Source organism: Lynx rufus, unplaced genomic scaffold (genome assembly GCF_022079265.1).
Source record: "Lynx rufus isolate CCGP_SWC_20201006 ecotype Redwood Valley unplaced genomic scaffold, mLynRuf1.p SCAF_9, whole genome shotgun sequence".
Lineage (NCBI taxonomy): Eukaryota > Metazoa > Chordata > Mammalia > Carnivora > Felidae > Lynx > Lynx rufus.
The window spans coordinates 81,529,748-81,550,383 of NW_025814897.1; the positions used below are offsets into that span (position 1 = coordinate 81,529,748).

General features: G+C 35.8%; 2 protein-coding genes across 3 annotated transcripts in view; one reads left to right on the plus strand and one right to left on the minus strand.

Moving 5' to 3' along the window:
- ANO3 (anoctamin 3) overlaps nucleotides 1-20,636 on the plus strand; it is a 413,517-nt gene that overhangs the window by 334,123 nt on the left and 58,758 nt on the right. The window contains exons 14-15 of the mRNA XM_047071708.1: nucleotides 2,578-2,674; nucleotides 9,176-9,236. Of these exons, the coding sequence (XP_046927664.1) occupies nucleotides 2,578-2,674; nucleotides 9,176-9,236 (158 nt within the window). The remainder of the gene's footprint in view (nucleotides 1-2,577; nucleotides 2,675-9,175; nucleotides 9,237-20,636) is intronic.
- Nucleotides 10,446-19,470, minus strand: MUC15 (mucin 15, cell surface associated). Of its 2 annotated transcripts, XM_047071709.1 has the most exons (4): nucleotides 19,451-19,470; nucleotides 15,166-15,896; nucleotides 12,954-13,103; nucleotides 10,446-10,606 (listed from the first exon to the last, which is right to left on the minus strand). In XM_047071709.1, the coding sequence occupies exons 1-4, from the start codon at nucleotides 19,468-19,470 to the stop codon at nucleotides 10,446-10,448; spliced, it is 1,062 nt and encodes a 353-aa protein (XP_046927665.1). The 2 variants fall into 2 exon arrangements, with proteins under 2 accessions (XP_046927665.1, XP_046927666.1); XM_047071710.1 differs by lacking the exons at nucleotides 12,954-13,103; nucleotides 19,451-19,470 and having other exon boundaries at nucleotides 15,166-15,868.

The window sequence follows — 20,636 nt, forward strand, 5'->3', positions numbered from 1 at the left end:
GTGGCTGCACCATTCTACAGTCCCGCCAACAACGTGCAAATGTTCCAAAACCTCCACATCCTTGCCAACACGTGTTATCTTTGTTTTGTTTTATTCTGTTTGGTAATAGCAATTCTAATATCTTGCGATTTGGTTTACTTTTCCCCAGTAATTATATCTAATTCTAAAATCCATGTTTTGCTCATGCTTCCATACTGCCTTCCCTTAAACATACTTTCACATTTTCACTTTCCTCAAAATGGACATCACCAAGCACCTTTTCTGTGCTTTGTCATCTTTATAGGATCACAGGAGGGCCCGGGAACGGGTCCAGACATCCACCCCCGAAAGGACAAATTGCTAGCTTCTCCTGCTATCTTAAGTTGGTGGTAATTATTATTTCCTTCAAATCAGCCCTTGGTGGTATGTCTGACAATAAATGTCAAATAAAAGAAAGCCACAATTCAAGTGGTGGTTTCTGTTATCAGGCTGCGCAGAAGATATGAAGAAACACTCATGCTGTGCACTCTCCCTCCCTCTAGTGGTTAACTAAACTCAAAGAAATTTGTGCTAGTATTAAATTCTTTATTTTAGGCTAAAATATATGTTGTCAAAAATTGTTTATTTTTTTTATGTTACATACCGAGTTAAACATTGAACAACTTACCAAAAATGAATTTAATAATTCTGGAATTCAAAATAGTGTTTGGTCTGATGGTTTGGGATTCTAGACACGGTGTTTTCATAGATTTGTGCTTTTGTTTGACAATTTAGGAGATGGGAAATATGACGTGGTAAAAACTGCCTCTAATACTTTTTAGTATGGGATTTCAATGCAGGACACATTGTGTTATTCTTGAAATACAATGAATTTTAAATTGTAAGCAAAATTTCCTTCAAGGACTGTTTTAATTCTTCTTGTTCCTACAAATTAGTAGCATTACTAAGAGGAGGTATCATCTTTTTCTTTTGGTCTTTTAATATGTATGTTTTACCCGCTTTACTTCATATAGACATCCCAATTACTAGCAAGATGGTGTGTGTGAAAGTAGGAGACTTATAGTATTTTTTAGACCCATAACACTATCACCATCATTAATAAAAGTTTTATAAGAAAATTATTTATTTTATTTTTTATTTGCCAGATTTTTTTATTCAATTACAGTTAGCATACAGTGTAATATTAGGTTCAGGTGTACAATATAATGATTCAACAGTTCTGTGAGTTACTCCGTGCTCATCATCAGAAGTGAACTCAATCCCCTTCACGGGAAAGTCACTTTTAATATGAAATAAAAACATTTCTCTTTGAGATATGTTGTAGCTGATGGAGAACTTGACCTAGAATCACAAAAACCTAAATTAGGCTCCCTGAAGTACCTCTTTTTAGCTGTATGACCTCAAGCAAATTACTTAAATTAAACATCAGTTTACTCTCAGTTGTGGAGATAATTAACCATTGCAGGAGATTGCAGTGAGGACCAGACTTAATGGACATGAACCCACTTTTGCCCACTTTAAAGCATTGTATTACTATATAGTATTATTACTTACCATTTATTCCCACTTTAGAGTGAGATTTTATAAATCCAGCATTTTAAATACGTTGTTTTTTTGCTTCATTTGAGGGTGTATTTTTGAAAACAGTAAATTATGCTGTTAACACTGCCAATTAAACCTTTATTAACAGTTGCATTTCCAGACTTACTGTCAAAAGCCTTTAAATTACTTTCAACATTTCCAGAGCAGATTTAATTAAAGACAATTTATTTAGAGGCTACTAAGTGGGAAAGGGCCACTTCTGACAGATAAACGCACAAAACATTTTAAAAATAGGTTGCTGTGAACTCAGGCTGAGAGGCTTTTGAGAAATTGTTACTGGTGCCCTACTCCTATCACAAGTCATCTAAAATGTATGCTGAGATCTTTAAAAGGTAGTGGGCATAAAACTGAAGAGACAAGTATTATCAAGTTATATTCTAATAGAAAATATAATAGGTTTCAGTAAATAAAGACTATGTCATGTCATCATGACTGTGTGTCAAGACACCACACACACACACAAAAAGTCAACTCCCTCAAATTTCCACTGAATGTGATGCCCCTGTTGGCTGGAGGGCGAGTTATGAATTTGTGTGGATTTGTGTGAATTATGGGTGCTGTTCATCTTGGTGATTCAAGGTGAGATCCAGGAGAAAGATTTGATTTCAGCTCAGCCACTTCCAAGCTGTGAGCTTGGCTGAAACTCCCTTGGGTGTTCCTTACAAGATTACCCTCAGTGCCACAAAATCATGTGTAACTATCTTTGTAACAAAGCCCACAAGTGTCTCACAAGTGTCAAATATGGCCTACTATCATTACCGTATCCAGGCAGAGACTTCTAAAACTGAAGAAGTCAACAAAAATGTCCGTATCACAAATATCCTAAAAATTTGAGTTGGAACCACTCTAAGTTCTTGCTTACCTGTCCACCACTCCCACTATCCGTGTCTTCTTTTCCTCTCTGCCTTGCTGCTTCCCACAGGCCTAGCCAGAGGAGCTAAGCACCTTCTTAAACGTGGAGGTTCATGCTTTCTCTCTCTTCTTTGGTTTCCCAAGCCAAGAAATTTGCAAGGCCACTGAAGTCTTCATGTGCCCTCTCTGTGACAAGAACTGCTCACTGCAGAGACTCAATGAAAGCTGTATCTATGCCAAGGTGAGTGTGGACCCTCGCATTCTCCTTCCCGAGCTCTACTTTTTCTCAGAAGTAGGTAGGAAAAAGCGAAAACTTGAATAGATCATTATTTGGCAGCAATTATAAAATGAGTATATTTTTATTTGAGTATTTTAGTCTTCCTTTATTTTTATAACCGATTATTGTCATATGGACATAAACTTCCACTTGGAATGACATCTAGATTCTTTTTAGGAGAAGATGATTATATCTCTTGCTAATAATTAAATTTCCATCATCCATGAATACTCATTACAACACTTTTAATTTTAGGGGTACCTGGGGCTCAGTTGATTGAATATCCAACTCTTGATTTCAGCTCAGGTCATGATCGCAGGGTTATGGGATCAAGCCCTGCACTTAAGATTCTCTCTGTCCCTCTGCCCCACAGTTCATGCTCTCTCTTTCTCTAAATAAAAAATAAAAACAAACAAAAAACCCCAATACTTTAATTTTACAGAAGAAAGAAAACAACATACTAAAAATTCTCAAGTCGCTGCCTATTAGGATAAGCTGAAGGCTCTTAAAACTTCTGAAGCCCAAGCCACACCCCAGAGTAATTAATTAAATCAGTATCATTGGGTTTGGAACATAGACATCCATCTATTTTAAAACTTCCCGATGATTCCCATGTGCATACAAGTTTGAGAAACTGAATTTTACAATGATTATTGTTTATATTTAAAAGTTTTATTGAAGTATAATTAACATATAATAATATGTACACATCTAAAGTGTGTAAATTGACACATTTTGACGTTATATATGCACCTGTGAAACCATCACCCCAAGAAAGATAATGGACATATAATCACTTCCAAAAGTTTCCTCATGGCCTCTTGTAATCCCTGCCTCCCTCTCCTCCCCACCCCTGTGTCCAGGCAACCAACTGCTTTCTGTCTTTATAGAAAAGTTTGTATTTTCTAGAGACTCTTATGTAAATGGAATCATACAGTTTGTGGGTTTTTTTCTGGCTTCTTTCACACAGCATAGTTATTCTGAGATTCAACCATGTTGTAACATTTATCAGTAGATCTTTTCTTTTTATTGCTGAGGAGTATTGCATTACCCAGCTATGCCAGAATTTGTCTGTTTATCTATTAATGGACCCGTGGGTTGTTTTGAATTACCATTTTACCTAAAGCTGCTCTGAACATTCATCTACAAATCTCCATATAGGCACTGTTATTTCTCTTGGGTAAAAAACCTAGGACTAAAATGATTAGATTATATGATAGGTGGGTGTTTAACCTTCTAAGAAACTGCCAAAATGTTTTCCAAAGCATTTATACCATTTTACATTCCTATCCACAGTATATGAGGGTTCCAGTTTTCCATACAGTCACTAATTCCCAGAATGGCTAGTCTTTTTTTATTCTAACTATTCTAATAGATGTGTAGAGGTATTATAATTTAGTTACTTGGAAATAATTTGGTCCTTTTGGGCCTTGCTTTTTTTTAAGTTTTATTTATTTTGAGAGAGAGAGAGAGAGCCTGAGCAGGGGAGGGACAGAGAGAGAGGGAGACACAGAATCCCAAACAGGCTCTGTGCTGTCAGTGTAGAGCCCAATGCAGGGCTCCATCCCATGAACCCTGAAATCATGGCCTGAGCCAAAATCAAGAGTCAGATGCTCAACTAACTGAGCCACCCAGGTGCCCCAGGTCTTGCTTTTAAGATTTGTAAGGTAGGTTCATAGCAGTACTGTAACTAGCATGATTTTTTCCTCGCAATGAAAGCAAGATCTGGCCATGTACTGTAGCAACTGCACTGCAAATAGAGGATTTCCAGTCTGGCTGGTGGGAATGGGCTCACTAATAATCCTTTCAGGTGGTTCTTTCCTCAAGAGGTTTCCTCACGGACACACTCACTGGGCACTGTCTGGGGTGCCCATGTTTACGTCCTACGAACTCTTTCCGTGCAGTAATCTGAGGCAGTTGTAATGCTCACCTCACGTGTTTCCTTCCTCCCAAGGATCATTGATGGCTCTTCCTGCCTAGTATCCACTGTCTTGAAATCTGTTGCTTATGTATTTTGTGCATTTTTTTGTTGTTTCCAGAATGGGGATAAAATCAATCTCAGTTACTCCATCTTGTTCAAAGTAGAGGTCTCTATACAATGAAGTTTGATGAGGCAGAGTATAAAATCAGAAGTCACTCAATACCCTACTACAAGACCAAACCTAGTAAAATTAGCTTCTGGATAGTTCATTGTGAATACAAGGCATAGGAAAATCTGTTTTGTTTATAGTTTAGTTTATAAAATTATACTTAGTTTTGAATTTGTTTAAGTGTTCCACAAAGATGTCTTGTTTTGGAAAGCATTTTCCCAATACGTTTTGCAAAAGCCACATATTAAAGTTATGAGATGTAGAGATACATGTCCTCCTAACCCATGCATTTCAAGGATATATGACAGCCTTAGGGATACCAACAAATCCATATATATTTTACTTCTACTTTACTTGGACAGAGTTAATAAAACACACTAGCAGTATCTGAACACTAAAAATAAGAAACACCCCTAATGGCAGAGTGATAAAGCAAAGAAACTGTCAAAGGAAACACTAAATATAGGAGGCTTTTTGTCATTATTCAATATTAGTAGAAAAGAGTATGTATAGGGACAGGTATGACTAAGAAAGAATTCAGTTAATAACTATTTTAAGGACGGTGGAAAAGTTACCTTGCAGAGGAGAATATTGTGTTCTGGAACAATGCAAGAAATAAACGCCACCAGGAAGAAATATTTAATATGTATTATATATGTTTCTCTGGCTAAGATAAAATGTAAGTACTCGTTTTGTACATTAAAAATAAGAATTACTATTCTTTCATTGATGGAAATAATGTTCTTTTTTAAAAACGGTTTATAAACTTACACATCTAGAAGTTATTTGAAGGGAAGTGTCAGAAATAAAGGAACAGATGATTACCAAAAAACAGGCCAGACAATCTAGGATCATCTAGCCACGTCTTCTAGAAACTTGCTAATTTCTTGTGGAGTCATTCACCGCTTGTGACAAGTAACAGAAAATTAAATCCGTCATATTTTATTGAAAAGTATGCATGTGTACATGTAATTATTTTAATAATTTAAAGGATGTATTTCATGGAACAAAAATGGTCCCATCATATGATAAAAATTTTATTTAAGTACATTAACATTTTCTTTGATGATTATTTTCAATTTTAATCCTTAAAAATACGGTAATTAAGAAATTTTTGCAATTAAGTAATTCAGTGATGTTTGCACATTTATTTAAAAGCACCTAACACCACAATGTCAGTTAGCATTATGGTAGGATTTCTCATTTAAGGTGCTATCATTGGATAGAAGAGTTCTGCATTGTTTTCTCATATAATTTTAAAAGTGCCTCAACCCTTGAGGTGAGCCTTGTTCATAATAGTTATTAGTTTCTGGGGTTTTTTAACTTAATAAACTTTTACTCAATACCAAATATGAGCTCAGACCATATACTTATATTGAAGCTACAATAGAAAGAGGACAGAGTATTTTTTCTTTCAGAAACTTCATAGAAAAGTGGGTATGGGATCACATAAAACATTTGTTAAAAAGTAGATTCTTGGGCCCCAAGTCCTAAAATTCAGAATCGATTGGTCAAGATAAGGCTTAGAATTCTGCATGTTAACAAGCTCCTTAGTTGATTTCTAGGACCACATTTAACAAAGATATTGCCCTAAATAATAATGGATCAGGAATGGAGAGGAGGTTCGGTGTGGACTACTGATGTTTCCGTGTTTGATGCAGCTTGTAATCAGGTGCAGTGGACATAGGCAGTTACACAGATTTTGCCCTGACTGAGAATGAAGGACTGAGGAAGTGAGAGGCATGAACTCCAGCCTAAATTCCAACTCCTTTCTCCTCTTTGCACATAATAGCCTGGTCTGCAAGGTTGAATCTGCCCAAGAAGTGCCTGTTCTCCTTGGCCCACAGGGGCTTTAATGGAGTATCAGTGGCAGTTTCCACATGCTTATGCTCCTCTGAACCTGTCAAATAATTTTAGAGACAGACCCAGCAACTACAGTAGAAGAGGAATAGTCTGTAAGCTTCCAACCTAGTAAGAAATTTACCTCTGAACAATACCCACATTTATTGGTTTCTAGCCACACTCAACTCTCCAAGAGAAATCAGATGTCAAAGATAATGGAGACTTTGTGCTTCAACACAGTTTTGTTTGAGGTTCAATTTGCTTCTGTCTTTATATATTATTCCTATTCACATCAACGATGTTGAATAAAATGCTTGTCCATAGGTCCCCCTGTGCATAAAGGGGAGCTGTTTTTCTCATAAAATAAGTCATTGCAAACATACACTTGTAGATAAGACAAGCTTCCTTTTGCTTTTGGAAAAGTCTATTTTGTTTTGGGAATTTTTTTTGAGATTTCATCTGGAATTTTCTTTTATAGGGCAAGCGACCCTTTCCTATTGAGCAGAATGCCTCTTTCCCCCTTTATTCTCCTGCCAATCATCCGCTGAGCTTGAGCCATCCATGCTATGCTTGACTCTTTCTTCTCCCTGTTCCCTGTTTTCATTCAACAGCTCTTATATCAACACCCTCAATACAACCCTTAGCACCTCAAGCTATAACCATAGGCATCAAATTGCTCTTACTGTGTCTGTGGCCCCCCACATCATAATGCATCCCACCTGTAATATCTTAGTGGCTCTCACACAAGGATTTTATACTTTTATACTCCTCCTTAGGATAAGTTCTCAAGTTTTCCATTAACTCCCATTTTAGCTTTATCTCCCATTACATACATGGAATCTGACATTACATGAGGATTACATGTATACCTTGCTGTGCCTAATGGATGTATTTCTAAATCATTCATGTTTAATTTATGGAGTGAAAAAAAAAAGGTACCTGAAAGATTTGTAAACAAACTTAGAAGAAATAAAATGAAAAACAGTTTTAGGGAAAACATTGCATAAACTATAACAAATCATATTCATACCACACAATTTATTAAGCATGGCTTTTCATTTGCCACTTTTCTAAAAGGACTGCTCTTTCTGGAGCAGGAGAGAGCCATTATTCCTTAGTGACCTTTAAGTCCCCATGTGTAAAGTCTCTGTTCTAACACTCTAAGAGGCTGTTTCCTGCACTAAGTCTGTTATAAAGGAAAGCAGACAGCTGTTCAGCTGCTTGGCAACAGCAGGTGTCTCCATGGGATGCCTTTGGAAACAGAAACGCTGGATTCCCCCACTGGGTATAATTTTATGAGCACTGTAGGAGAATTTCTTTATGGCCCCTTTCTCTCCTGTACATAATATATAGTGATGACTCTTGTGAAAACCAACTCACATAACATTTTTAGAACTCCCAAACCTCATCATAGAAGTTCAGGGCCATCCAGGACATCTTGCACCTATCCACAAACCTTCGAAAGGAGCTCATGTGTTGTATAATGATATTTTCAGTAGCGTTCTATCACAGGAAAACACACCCTACCTTTATCTGTTTTACATATTGTTTTGCAGAGTGTTCCAGATGTTACAATTAAAATACATATTAATATTGTTTTAATGCTCCCACTGACCAGTCTCTAGACTGTAGAGTGAGCAAAACAAATACCATTCTATTCCCACTTCCCTTATAATAATGTTCTTTTGCCCTTATTTGGCCTTTCTCTCCTGTGAGGATAGTATCCCTCTTCTCCCTATAGTTTCTATAGTATTTATATGACTGTCAAATATATATTGCCTTGACTATACTGTTTTAATATCCCTCACTATAAGTATAGTGAGGGCATTATGCAAATGAAAAGAAGCAAAGGTAAGTTGAATTTACAATTTATTAAGATCAATCTTTGCAACCATGAATATTGTATTCAGTGATACAATTTTTTGTTCTTTATAAAAATTCAGATAATGTCTGATTCAAAAACACTTGGACTATATCCTAAATCTTAAGTGATATATGAAACTTCTTAAAAAAAAAAAAAAACTCATAGCCACTATTGGACCCATGGCACATTCTGAAAGATGTCAGAAAGTAGGGATAGCACTGTGATACTTTCCACTGAAAGTTCTGGCTCAAAGGTGGAATTCTTCATTTTGCAACTTCCTCAGTCCTGGATGTTTTGCTGACAGCAAGTGCAGCTAGGTATGCCTCAACTGAAAAGCTAACTTTACCTTGACCATCTATGCCCCACAAATACTTCCTCAGGGTACTAGAGCCACTTCTCAGCAGAAATTGAAGGTGAAGTCCAAAGGGAAGAAAAGGAAAGAAAGAAGAAAAGGGGGGAGGGGAATGCTGATCCCTTACATCTCCCCAAAGAGAAAATCATATGAAACAGTTTCAGGACCCATGAAAGGATCTCATATCTCATATTTACAAATCATAAAATAATGTGATTCCTTTTGGAAAAAAAATCATAGAATCTAAATGTAGATGGCAATCACTAGATTATTATAACCAATATGTGACTAATATTTTTGCCTTGTTTTCCATTAAGGTGACATATTTGTTTGATAATGGAGGAACGGTCTTCTTTGCTATTTTTATGGCAATATGGGGTAAGTAAGTTCTTCTGTTACTTAGTTCCTGGTCCTCATTTTCTGAGGCTACTGCTGTGTTTCTTCACACACACATGTGCAGGCACACACATGTCCATTTAACAGTGAGACCGCTTGCTTTGTTTGCCCTCTTCACACATTCAGTGCTTCTTTGGGAATTTAACTATTGATCTAATCCTCTAGTCCCTAAAACCTCAACCTTCCTATACTAAGAAGTGTATTTTTCCTGCCGAAAGCAGGTGGTAATTAAGAACAAACTGAAACATATGACTGAAAGATGTCATATGAATCCAAATGACACTTATTGTATTTCTGCTTGTAAAAGTGATGCTCAAAAATTTTTGTTTGCGTAATATTTCCATTCATCAATTTTTTAACCTTATACTTTATACACTTAGAGATACAGAATCTATTCCATATATGATCAAGCAATGATACCTAATACATAATAAATCTTGCTCTTATTTAACATCTTAAAACTGTAAAAATTATGTACAAATATATGCTTTGGCTGACTTTTCCCCCCATGATTCTCATTGAGTCTTTAAAGCACCCAATGAATTGAGGCCTAAAATAAAACAGTTTAGAATTTCCCACTCTTTGAAGAGAAGTGATTCTTTTCCTGGTTAGGGTCAGTTTTCCAACCATGGCCCTGTTGAAGGTAATGTCATTGTCAACTTGGCAACAAAAGGGTCTTACCATGGATGTGCTGATATAGGAAAGCTAAATGTACTAGAGAACAATCTGTCACTCCTATTACTTTAATTTCCCAGGCACAGAAATTCTGTATACTCTCTTTCTTGTTTTAAGTCAAAATTAAAAATAAATTACTCTTCCATTGTTCCTTGAAGAGAGTGACAATCTTGATGTATGACATTAGGAGTATAGGGTTAATTAAATTATCAGGCAGGGCAGTCATGGTGAAACTCTTTAGTTTCACCTGATTCCCACAAACATTTCCTACGTACAATAAAATAGACCAAAATACAAATTAAGGTTACTCAGTAGATGATTCAGCACAGCCAAAAATGGTAAGAAAGGAAACCTTTCAGATTATCGTCTATGTTTCTGCTACTAGTCTCTTGCTTTTATGGTTCTCCTTGGCACAGGCCACATGACAGTGATCTTGCTTCAGCTTTTGGAGGATGGGTTTGTGAAAAGACTAGGATGTAGGCGATCATTTGCCGTCAGAAGCCTTTCCTCTTGGTTTTATACCGAGGTACGAAGTTGAGGTATGTCATCCATAGGAATGCCGTCACGTGCATTTTCTCGGCCTGCTGGCATAGATGAATCATTCATAGTTGAGTTATAATAACTAGAGTTCCCAAAACTCGCATCATAAGGTTCCGGTGCATTGTCTAATCGCAGAACTAAAAAAGTAACCAAAAAATAATTATTTTATGGCAACAGTCTGGAGGATGCATGCTGAGGCATCTGCCAGACTATAGAAATTGTTCTAGATGAGTAGGTTAAGTACATCTGTTATATGGGCTTTTCAGACACTAGGTTTGAAATTTAAACGAGTGCATATTTTTCAATACACATTTCTTTCCAAGACTAAGAGAACAGTTTAACTTGTAAAATTATTTTGCTGCCAAAGGACCAAAAATAAAGGAAATAAAGGAGAAATCACAACAAAAGGAGAGCAATACTCTTCATGAAGAAGTATAGACATATGTCTCATTGATTTTTGAATCTTGTGAATTTAAAGCATTGTCAACATGTTCAGAATTTTTGTTTCTGGTGCAAAAAATAATTTTTAAAAAGTGAAGAGCATTAATTTTAAATCAGAGTCATGATTTTACTAAGTGTCTCAACATTTTTATGGTTGAGCCAGGGAAGATGGAGACAGAAGAAAACTATCTGTAAAAGCTTATGTTTCTTTATGATAGATCCTAGTTATCATGCACTTGATGTTTTCTGATTAACGTTATAAGAGATTATTTTTTACTTTTTTAACGAATAGCCAATTATTACTATCTTAATGATCTTGAGTTTGTTTTCAAAGAGAACTTGGCATGTACTAGGTACCTTTAAATATTAAAGCAGTGACTAATTTCTAATTAGATTAGTGATCTAATTATTCATTTTAGGTAGTCTCATATTCTAGCTATTCTTTAAGCCATCTGTTTACAAACTGGGTTCCTGGTAACCTGGGGGAGCTGTCTTGAAAGAGTAAAACTGGTGATATGATTGAGTTATTCCCCTCTGCCTCAATCACATCTTAAATTGTATCAGTTTGATAGACTGAGCTTTTGCTTCTGATAACAGATAAAGAAAAGATTCTGGTGTTAAGAAAAAAAAAAGGTTGGATACCCCTGTTTTTGAAACCCTATACTTTAATTTGGAAAAGTGCCACTTTTTATTTTATATGGATTGCTGGAAACCCCCAAATTAGAATTAAGTTAAATTTTCAATTAACAGATTTGGTTCTGAAGATGAACAATATGTCAGTCATGATCTGAACTTATTAAAATCAAAAGACTTTCTCAACAGGATGTACCAGGGGCATTTAACTAGTTTTTTGTTTTTGTTTTTGTTTTTGTTTTTATCATGGCAAGCATCCCTTATGTAAACCAGAAAACATATTTTTTTCCTGTAGTATTAAAAAAATGAATCAATCATTTGAAGTTATTTCATTTCTATTCTAATTAGTATTATTGCATTAAGAACAAATTCAGTGGGGCGCCTGGGTGGCGCAGTCGGTTAAGCGTCCGACTTCAGCCAGGTCACGATCTCGCGGTCCGTGAGTTCGAGTCCCGCGTCAGGCTCTGGGCTGATGGCTCAGAGCCTGGAGCCTGTTTCCGATTCTGTGTCTCCCTCTCTCTCTGCCCCTCCCCGGTTCATGCTCTGTCTCTCTCTGTCCCAAAAATAAATTAAAAAAAATAATAATAAATAAAGAACAAATTCAGTGCTTTCTTCTTAGCAGATAAATCTCTTTTTCATAGATGCTATGGTTGGTCTTTGCTATCACATGAGTGAAAAATTCCTGAATTACTGTGACTTTATGTACCCAAATATACAACTCTTTATAGATTCTGTTTTAGAGACTTATTAAAATAATTGATTGAGGGCAACTGTATCTGTGTAAACTTTAGAAGAACTCCAAATTAGAATAAGTCATTGTTCAGGGGCACCTGGGTGGCTCAGTCTATTGAGTGTCTGACTCCTGGATTTCCACTTAGGTCATGGGATCAAGCCTTGTATCATCAGGCTCTTTGCTGAGTGTGGAGCCTGCTTGAGATTCTCTCTCTCTTTCTTTCTCTGTCTCTCTCCTCCTCAGTCCTCCCCGCCCACCAACCTCTCTAAAAAATAAATAAATAAAAACAATAAGTCATTGTTCAAATTCCTGCTGCTAAGAGATCCAACATGACAAAGAATGGCTTTGCAGTTATTGCTAACAACACTGGCCATTTTTTCCTGAATAGCATGCCATTATCTTCCAATTTTATAGACATGTTTCAGGTTCTGGGATTTGGTTTATTTAAAAGTAATTGTGATGCAATGAACCACAGTTCCAAATGGTTTCCAAATTCCACCCACAGGTCCATAATTATTTTGGTTATGGTCTTTGAGAAACAGAGAGAGATCATAATAAATCTTTGGTCTGTTTTTGTCATATGAATCTCTGAATCCCTTCTAGGTAAGGTAGTGAACATTATCATCCCCTTTTAATTAAAACCACTGTATGTAGTGAAGTTCTAAAAGTTGTTTTACCTGGTTCGTTTCTGTCATCATAAAGTCGCCGATGGGAAAATGAATCTGTTTTCCTTTTTCCGCACAGCAAGTAGCCAACAAGACTAAGTAATGAAGCACCCAGAATAGCACCTAAAATGGCCCCAAATACTACTCCTGTATTTTTATTCTCTAGAGAACAAAGAAAAAATAATTAACAGGTAAAGAAATAGAAAGTAAATTTTCAAAGAAGAGAAATCAATACATGTGGACTTTATAACAAAGACTGTTTAAACCATATATATATATATATATATATATATATATATATTTAGTTTAAACAATATATATATATATTTAGTTTAAACAATATATATATATATTTAATTAGATAATGGTGATGTGTGTGTGTATATATTTTATGGAGTACTGAGTATTTGAGATATATTGGCAAATATACCTCCCGATAAAACCACACTTCAAATTTTGAATTACCTTGAAATACTTCTTAGTTTTATAACTGTCTTTCTTTCCTTTATAAACAACAATAGTACTGAAATGCCACGTGTATGCTCCATTAAGATCTGATTTCTCTATGGACTGCCATATTAAGTTTTTAATCAATTCTGAATCTCTAATGAACTTTAATGATGAAATGAACTTTGAGCTTGTTTCCATAATAATTGAAAAATAAAAAGCTAATGGGAATAAGTGGGCAATAGAAAATGAATCCACAAAACCCTAACAGAAAAGGCATTATAAGGAAAAAAGCAGTGTATCCTGATACAGGATATTTCCAGATACAACAAACAGATCACAAGCAAGATGTTTTCAATGTCTTGCATATTGAGAACAGATGTGTAGGTCTGGGGGTTCAAAATTTTACTCAATCATCCCTTTCACCAAGTACCCTATCTTAAACTAAGTTATCAATAAACTATGTAATGCTCCCTGAACTCATATTTAGTATATTGTATTTTCAGTTTTAAAAAAAAAATTTATTAATTAAGTGGATAAAATTAATTAGTTTTATTAATTAAGGGGTCTTATAAAGTCTGTAATTCTGTATTAAAGCCCACTTATAAAAAAATTACATTGGAAGCTTTAGAGCAAAATTATTAATAAAATAAAAGTAAAGCAAAGTTAAGTAATTTTCTTTTGATTAAAGAGTAAAGGTAGGCATAAGTACTCAGTATTCTCAGTATATATATTGAGTGTAGACAGACAAAAGAGAGAGAATATTTATTAAAAATCTTTCTGATGTAATATCAGAGGGGATACGAATAAGAGTATGTGTTAAAATTATAGCTAAAATGAATATATATGTACACAATGTATTAGTTGCAGTGCTATTTTAAAGCCTAGATTTCAGAATTTAAAACTTTTCCTGTAAGCTAACAACTTTCAAGTAGGAATATGTATGTGTGATTTTGTGTTTGCATCATTAATATAATCTGTAAACAAGTTGTATTGGAAATCATTGAATTCATGGGGGAAAAAGTATTGTTTAAAAATTTCAGGAAAATAAACACTTGGTTAGACCTGAAAAAATAAAAGATTATGTATTTTTATTAAATATTAGATAACTTTTCTGCTTTACATTTGAAAGCTTGGCATAATCCCTAAATGAATTATTAAAATGTTCCCATGAAACAATTTTCTTGTGACACTCACAGCTGTATTCAATTTTGATGGTTTTCCTTAGGTACCAACTTAAAAATTCAGGAGGATCTTCTTTGGTTGAGTTTATTTACATGTAAAATATATATCAGTGTTCTTTTTTCCTGTGATTGTTCTGTGGTATCAGATAATTTATAAATTCATTTATTTCAATTTTCACATACGTATGTTTTTAAAGTTCAGTTGTATATTATTCCTAAAAGCATGGGAAATTTCGGGTAGCTTTCTAAGATACAGTGAAAACTGTTATCTAGCATCTCAAAACTGTACCACTACCTCAGTCTCTATTTCTTTTCAGCCTAACCTCCTTTTAAATTTGTCCCACTGTCTCCTTACGTTTCCATACAACAGTGACTAGTGCATACTGACTTAAGCCCTAAAATCCCTTTACTATTTCCAACGAATATCATGATCACCCCCTCAAAGTGAGAACCATGTGTGCTATTGCTGACTTCCTGGTTTTTTGTTTGTTTGTTTGTTTTTTTAATATGGCACATTCCTGAGATATAATCTATATGACTTAGTTCGAGATTCAATTTCACACAAAAAGAAAGTTAAACCCATTTATATTTACCTTCTTGGGGGTCTGATGTGTTTGAGAAGAGTTTTGAATTATTGGTAAACTTTAAGGTGGGCTGTAGAGTGGTCGTTTCTCGATAAGGAGTAAACCCTACGAAGCTATCACTGGTTGTGGTGAGCCATTCATCTGGTTCCGTTATCATGGGGGACACAGACGTGGTGTTTGGTGCTGCAGGAAGGATGCTAATTGAAATGGAACTGTTGTCAGGAGTTTTCATGGTATCACTGGCTGAAGACCAAGTGAACTTTTCTGAAGATGGAGCAGATGTAGCATCGGGAGGTGCTGAGACAGGCTGAGGATTTTCATCTGCTATAGATGAGTTCTGAGGCAATTTAGAAACAAAGCCTTGGATCGAGGGAGGATTTGTGGGAAGCGTAGGCGTGGATCTTGGATTCCCAGAAAAGTTGTTTGTCGATGAATTGCCAAAGACCTCTGTTGTTCCATGGTTTTTATTTGATGGATCCCAAAGAGAGGAATTACTTGTCTTGGGATTGGAGGTTTCTCTATTTTCTTTATCTGAGCTTAAATTTGCATCACTTTCCAAAGGAACAGATGCATTTTGCATCACTTTTAAGCCTGCTGCAATGCTTTGTGTTGTGTTTATTTCTAGACCTTCTTCCCCAAGGCTTCCAATTAGTAGTAAACTAAACATTTTTGAAATCAACAGAATTTTGGCTGAGGTCAACATTGTAGCCTTTTTTGGTACTGGGGTAATTAAGGGGAATCTGAAAGAAAAAAATAACACGCATCTGAATTATTCAACAAAATAGCAAATTTTTAAAAATGAATCTACATTTTTACAGTGATGAGGATTGAGGCACCTGGGTGGCTCAGTAGGTTAAGCATCATACTCTGGATTTCCGCTGAGATCATGACCTCACAGTTGTGAATTCGAGCCCTGGGGCTCTGTGCTGATACGGAGCCTGCATCAGATTCTCTTTCTCCCTCTCTCTCTCTCTCTCTCTCTCTGTCTCAAAAATAAATAAACTTTTTTAAATTTTTTAAAATTTTTTTATTTATTTTTGGGAGAGACAGAGTGCGAGTGGGGGAGGGGCAGAGAAAGAGCCAGACACAGAATACAAAGCAGGCTCCAGGCTCTGCCCCAGCTGTCAGAACAGAGCCTGTCGAAGGGCCTTGAACTCAAGAATGGTGAGATCGTGACCCGAGCCAAAGTCAGATGCTTCTCCAGCTGAACCACCCAGGTGCCCCCCAAAAATCTTTTTAAGTGATAAGGATCTAGATACATAACACTAAATTGATAATACCATACTCTTTATTCCTAAAGTTTATTTTGTTTGGATTATGTACTAAAATTAGAGTGAGTTCTATATTCTGTATAATATTTCTTTCTTCTTTCTTCTAAGGAAGTGCCATGCAAAAACTTTGTCAAGCCATACACCACTATTCCACTATTTGAAAGATCATTTAGCTTGAGACAAGTTGAAATATATGTATGAACTATGAACATATACATAGAGTTCATATGTATATGGAATATTATATATAGATTGCTAAGTAAAGCATTGTAAATATGGGACATGTAGAGCTGGCTGATTTGTTTAACCTATTTAAGAAAATATGTTCTTTATAAAGATGTAACTTGGAATATTTATAATGAAAATGATGTTGCTGATTGTACTATATACATACCACTTTCAAGTGAATCAGTCAGGAAATCCACCTGAAAATATTTCACTAGCACCTAATCTGAATTATTTGAATTTGAAATTAACATCCCTTTTTTGACAATACTTTTCACTTCATGATGCCCTTCTTCCTATGAATCCCAAATTAGGGAAATTCAGAAAGACTTTTAGATTTTAGGATATTTTTTTCCTTGTATCCCCTTACTGTGTAAATGAAGAATCTGGCTGGGAGCATGTGTGGAAAAATGACGGTGCCAGATAGTAGCAGAGTTGGGGGTTGAAACCCTTGTACAGTTCTCTTATCTCTTATCCTTCTGCCTCTGAAGTGTGGAAATGCCATAGTTCACAGATAGCAGGATATAGGGACAAGGTTTTAAAATTAGATTTATATTAAAATTCTGACTTGCATTATGGATAACCTGTGAAAAATAATCATCATAATAAGCATCATCATCATAATCATATTGACCTCTCAATGCTGTTCTGAAGAGGGAAGATTTAAGTACAAGTACCTTAAACAATACCTGACCTAAAGTAAGTAGCTAATAGACATTAACTTCTATTTTTTTATTATTAGAATATAATTTCTGTGTCTTACATTTCAAAGGGTTTACAGTTTCGTCTTACTTGATCCTCACAATGATCCCTGGAGACCAAAAAAATTATGCTTGTAATATCTTCATTTTGCACAGGAAGAAACTGAGGTCCAGAGTGGCCAGTAATGAAAACTAGTGAATGGAAGAGTAGCACTGAAATCCAAGACTACTGACTCCAACCTAATTAGATGCTAAAATTTGAAAGATCATTAATATTAAAATATTCTTTTAAAAACATTAGGCTATTCCTCCTCAAAGGATAGAGTCTGAAAACTGATATCCTGCTCTTTGAATTGTATCTTAGAGCTTATTTTTCACTAACAGCATCCAGGGTAGGGAGGTGCAACTGCTATCTTTAAGGTCCAGTATTACCTACCTGCCTTTTTTTGTTTTTTTAAGGCTTATTTATTTATTTGAGAAAGAGTGTGTGTGTGTGTGTGTGTGTGTGTGTGTGTGTGTGTGTGTGTGTGATGGGGGAGGGGCAGAGAGAAAGGAAGAGAGAGAATCCCAAAAAGGCTCCACATTGTCAGCACCTAGATGGACACGGGGCTCGATCCCATGAACCATGAGATCATGACCTTAGCCGAAATCAAGAGTCAGATGCTTAACCAACTGAGCCACCCAGGATCCCCACCTGCCATTTCTTAAGAGTGCTTCCAGAAATTTTTGTAATTATTTTCAACCTTAATAATTTTTTTATTAGGGTTTGAGGAGCCTCAATGTACTCCCTCTGATTTTCTTTTAAGTGCCCTCTCCCTGATTAATAGTACCTTACATAGTGGTACAATTTAAGTATATTTATACTATATCCTGATATATATATTTTTTCAAAAGCTTTTAGTAATTAGTCCATACCTGTGGATTTCTAAGGCTTTACAAATATATGCCATACCTTATGCTTATCACTTAAAAAAAAACTACTTAAAAACCTAGGCAGACAGGCAGACAAGAATATTCATAGGAGCATTATTTATAAATGTCTCCAGCCTAAACATCTATCAGTAACAGATCAGATAGTAAATTGTGAAATATTCATACATGAAAATTAACAAACTACAGCCATGTACAACAGAGGTGATTATGACAAATGTAATGCAGAGCTCACAATGCCAGTTGTAGTGTGTGATTTCGTGTATGTAAAATTCAAAAACAAGTAAAAACTGTCAAAAGTTTTTAAAAGAATGTTAAAAGTCAGGAATGTGGTTACTTGTGGGAAGGAAAGAGACAGTACTGATTAGGTAGCCATGGAAGGGACTTCTGTATGCTTGTGATACTGTCTCTTAACCTGGTAGGGATTACCTAGATGTTTATATTTGTGATACTGTTTGTTTATATTTTTCACATTTCTGTGATAGCCAAGAAAATGGGTATAGGTCCTAAAAATGTTAACATAATTGGAAAACATATTACTATTATGCATTTATTAAGTCAGATGCTTCACATGTTTTCTCATTTAATTCTTACCCAAACCAATCAAACATACAATGAGGAAAGGATTGTCAATCCTGTTTTACACATAATTAAATGGGGCATTAAAAATGTAAGTAATTGTGACCAAGACCACAGAGCTAATGACTGAGAGATAGGGTTAGGACTCAAACCTCACTATTAAAGCTAGTAATCACTCAACTGCGTAAAAGAAGTTACAAAGGAATATAGAAACTGGTTACAAAAGGATCTAGAATTCAGCTGCTTTTTAGAAAGTTTTTCCCACCAATATATTTTTAGCACCACTTCTCCAAATTGTATTATTTTACCCAAAGTAGTTTATAATACCATGACTGTAAACACTAGAAAACGAGGGCCTTCTACCTTAAGTACCTCTCAAACACACTAAATACACTTTTATCCCAATTTAAGAAAATGCCAGCAATCGTCTCTATGGTTCTGGGTGAACACCTTTAGCATATAGTTTACAAATTAACAAAACACAAGTTCTTATCCCCAGGACCTTTAGTTTTCACCAACACATTATTAAATGGATGTTCCACCTGGCACATTTAAAATACAATTCAGTTTAGTTTTAGAAATACTTACATGTATCTTTTCAGAAACATCCTTCTGTGAACTCTGCCAGGTTCATAGCAAACATTATAACCTTTCTCATTATCTAATTCCAGTGGTCTGATTTCTTTACGAATTATACTTAGCCACCCATTGTGTCATTACTATACATTTTGACTTGCTTTCCCTACACCTAGGCTTTCTGGTTATTTTTTCATCCTAATGAAGTGGTGGTCAGAGGGGAAAAAACAGCCCTTAGCTGTTCTAATTTTCTCATGTTACATGAGGAATGAGCTTTCACTCCCTTCCCGTAATGAGAATCCACGTATCAAGAGTCAGCAAAGTGAGTTTTGTTGTTCCTGACTCACTTTGTAACATTGAACCACCAAGGGGATCTCTCTACCCTTTACCCAGCTTTTGACTGTAACTTGAAAACCTAAGGTATCAATACCCCAAATGAGCCAAGGCTTCTGTTTCTGCCTATAATTTATCTTGAGGGAAAAGAAAGAGAAGAAAGAGACGATGTATGTCGTGAATACTATTTACAGTTTATTCCAGTTATGGGTAAGGCTTTCGCCAGAATCAGTTTATTCCTGTTGTCCCAGCCTGAAGCAGAGGACACTTCACTTCTGCTCCTTGTTTTCCAAGAGAAACAGTTTACACCTCTCACTCAGGTCCCTTCATCTTAAAGGGATAGAAGTAGGCAGGAATAGAAACCATCAGCTCTTCAGAATCTCAGGCCTGGGTTTTTGCTGGAGAAAAGACTAGGAAATGTCGGTTAAGTTCGACCCCATTCTGACTTAAACCAGACACACTGTAAGCAGCAAAGTCTAAAGGAGGTGATACAGGCGCTCTGAAGGGCAGTAAAAGAAATCTGTGCTCTTTTTCTTTGCACTTTTCTCTCAGCCTCTCTCCATCTGTAGAGTTTAAATATTTAAAACTGTGCTGTGTCCTTGTTATGTGAAGTTATGCCGGATGATGGTTGGTGTGCTCATGTGTGCCCAAGTTCATCTGTCAACCAGGTGCCCTGTGGAGGCAGACAGAGATGGGACGACAGAAAATACAATCGTAGAGCAAGAGCAAATCGGGAGAACCAGGTAGCATCATTCCCCCTCCCGGTCTTTGTCCCTTCTTGCCCCTAGGTGGGAACTCAGGAGAGGAATTTGGAGACTGTATAACACAGGAACCTAGCTAAGACCATTACAAACTTAAAAAACCT

Coding starts and splice junctions, on each gene's coding strand:
- MUC15 (XM_047071709.1), bottom strand. CDS start 19,470: ATGTTTCTGAAAAGATACAT. Junction 15,897..19,450: donor ATGTTTCTGAAAAGATACAT/GTAAGTATTTCT, acceptor TTTTTCTTTCAG/ATTCCCCTTAATTACCCCAG. Junction 13,104..15,165: donor CACATCAGACCCCCAAGAAG/GTAAATATAAAT, acceptor TTTGTTCTCTAG/AGAATAAAAATACAGGAGTA.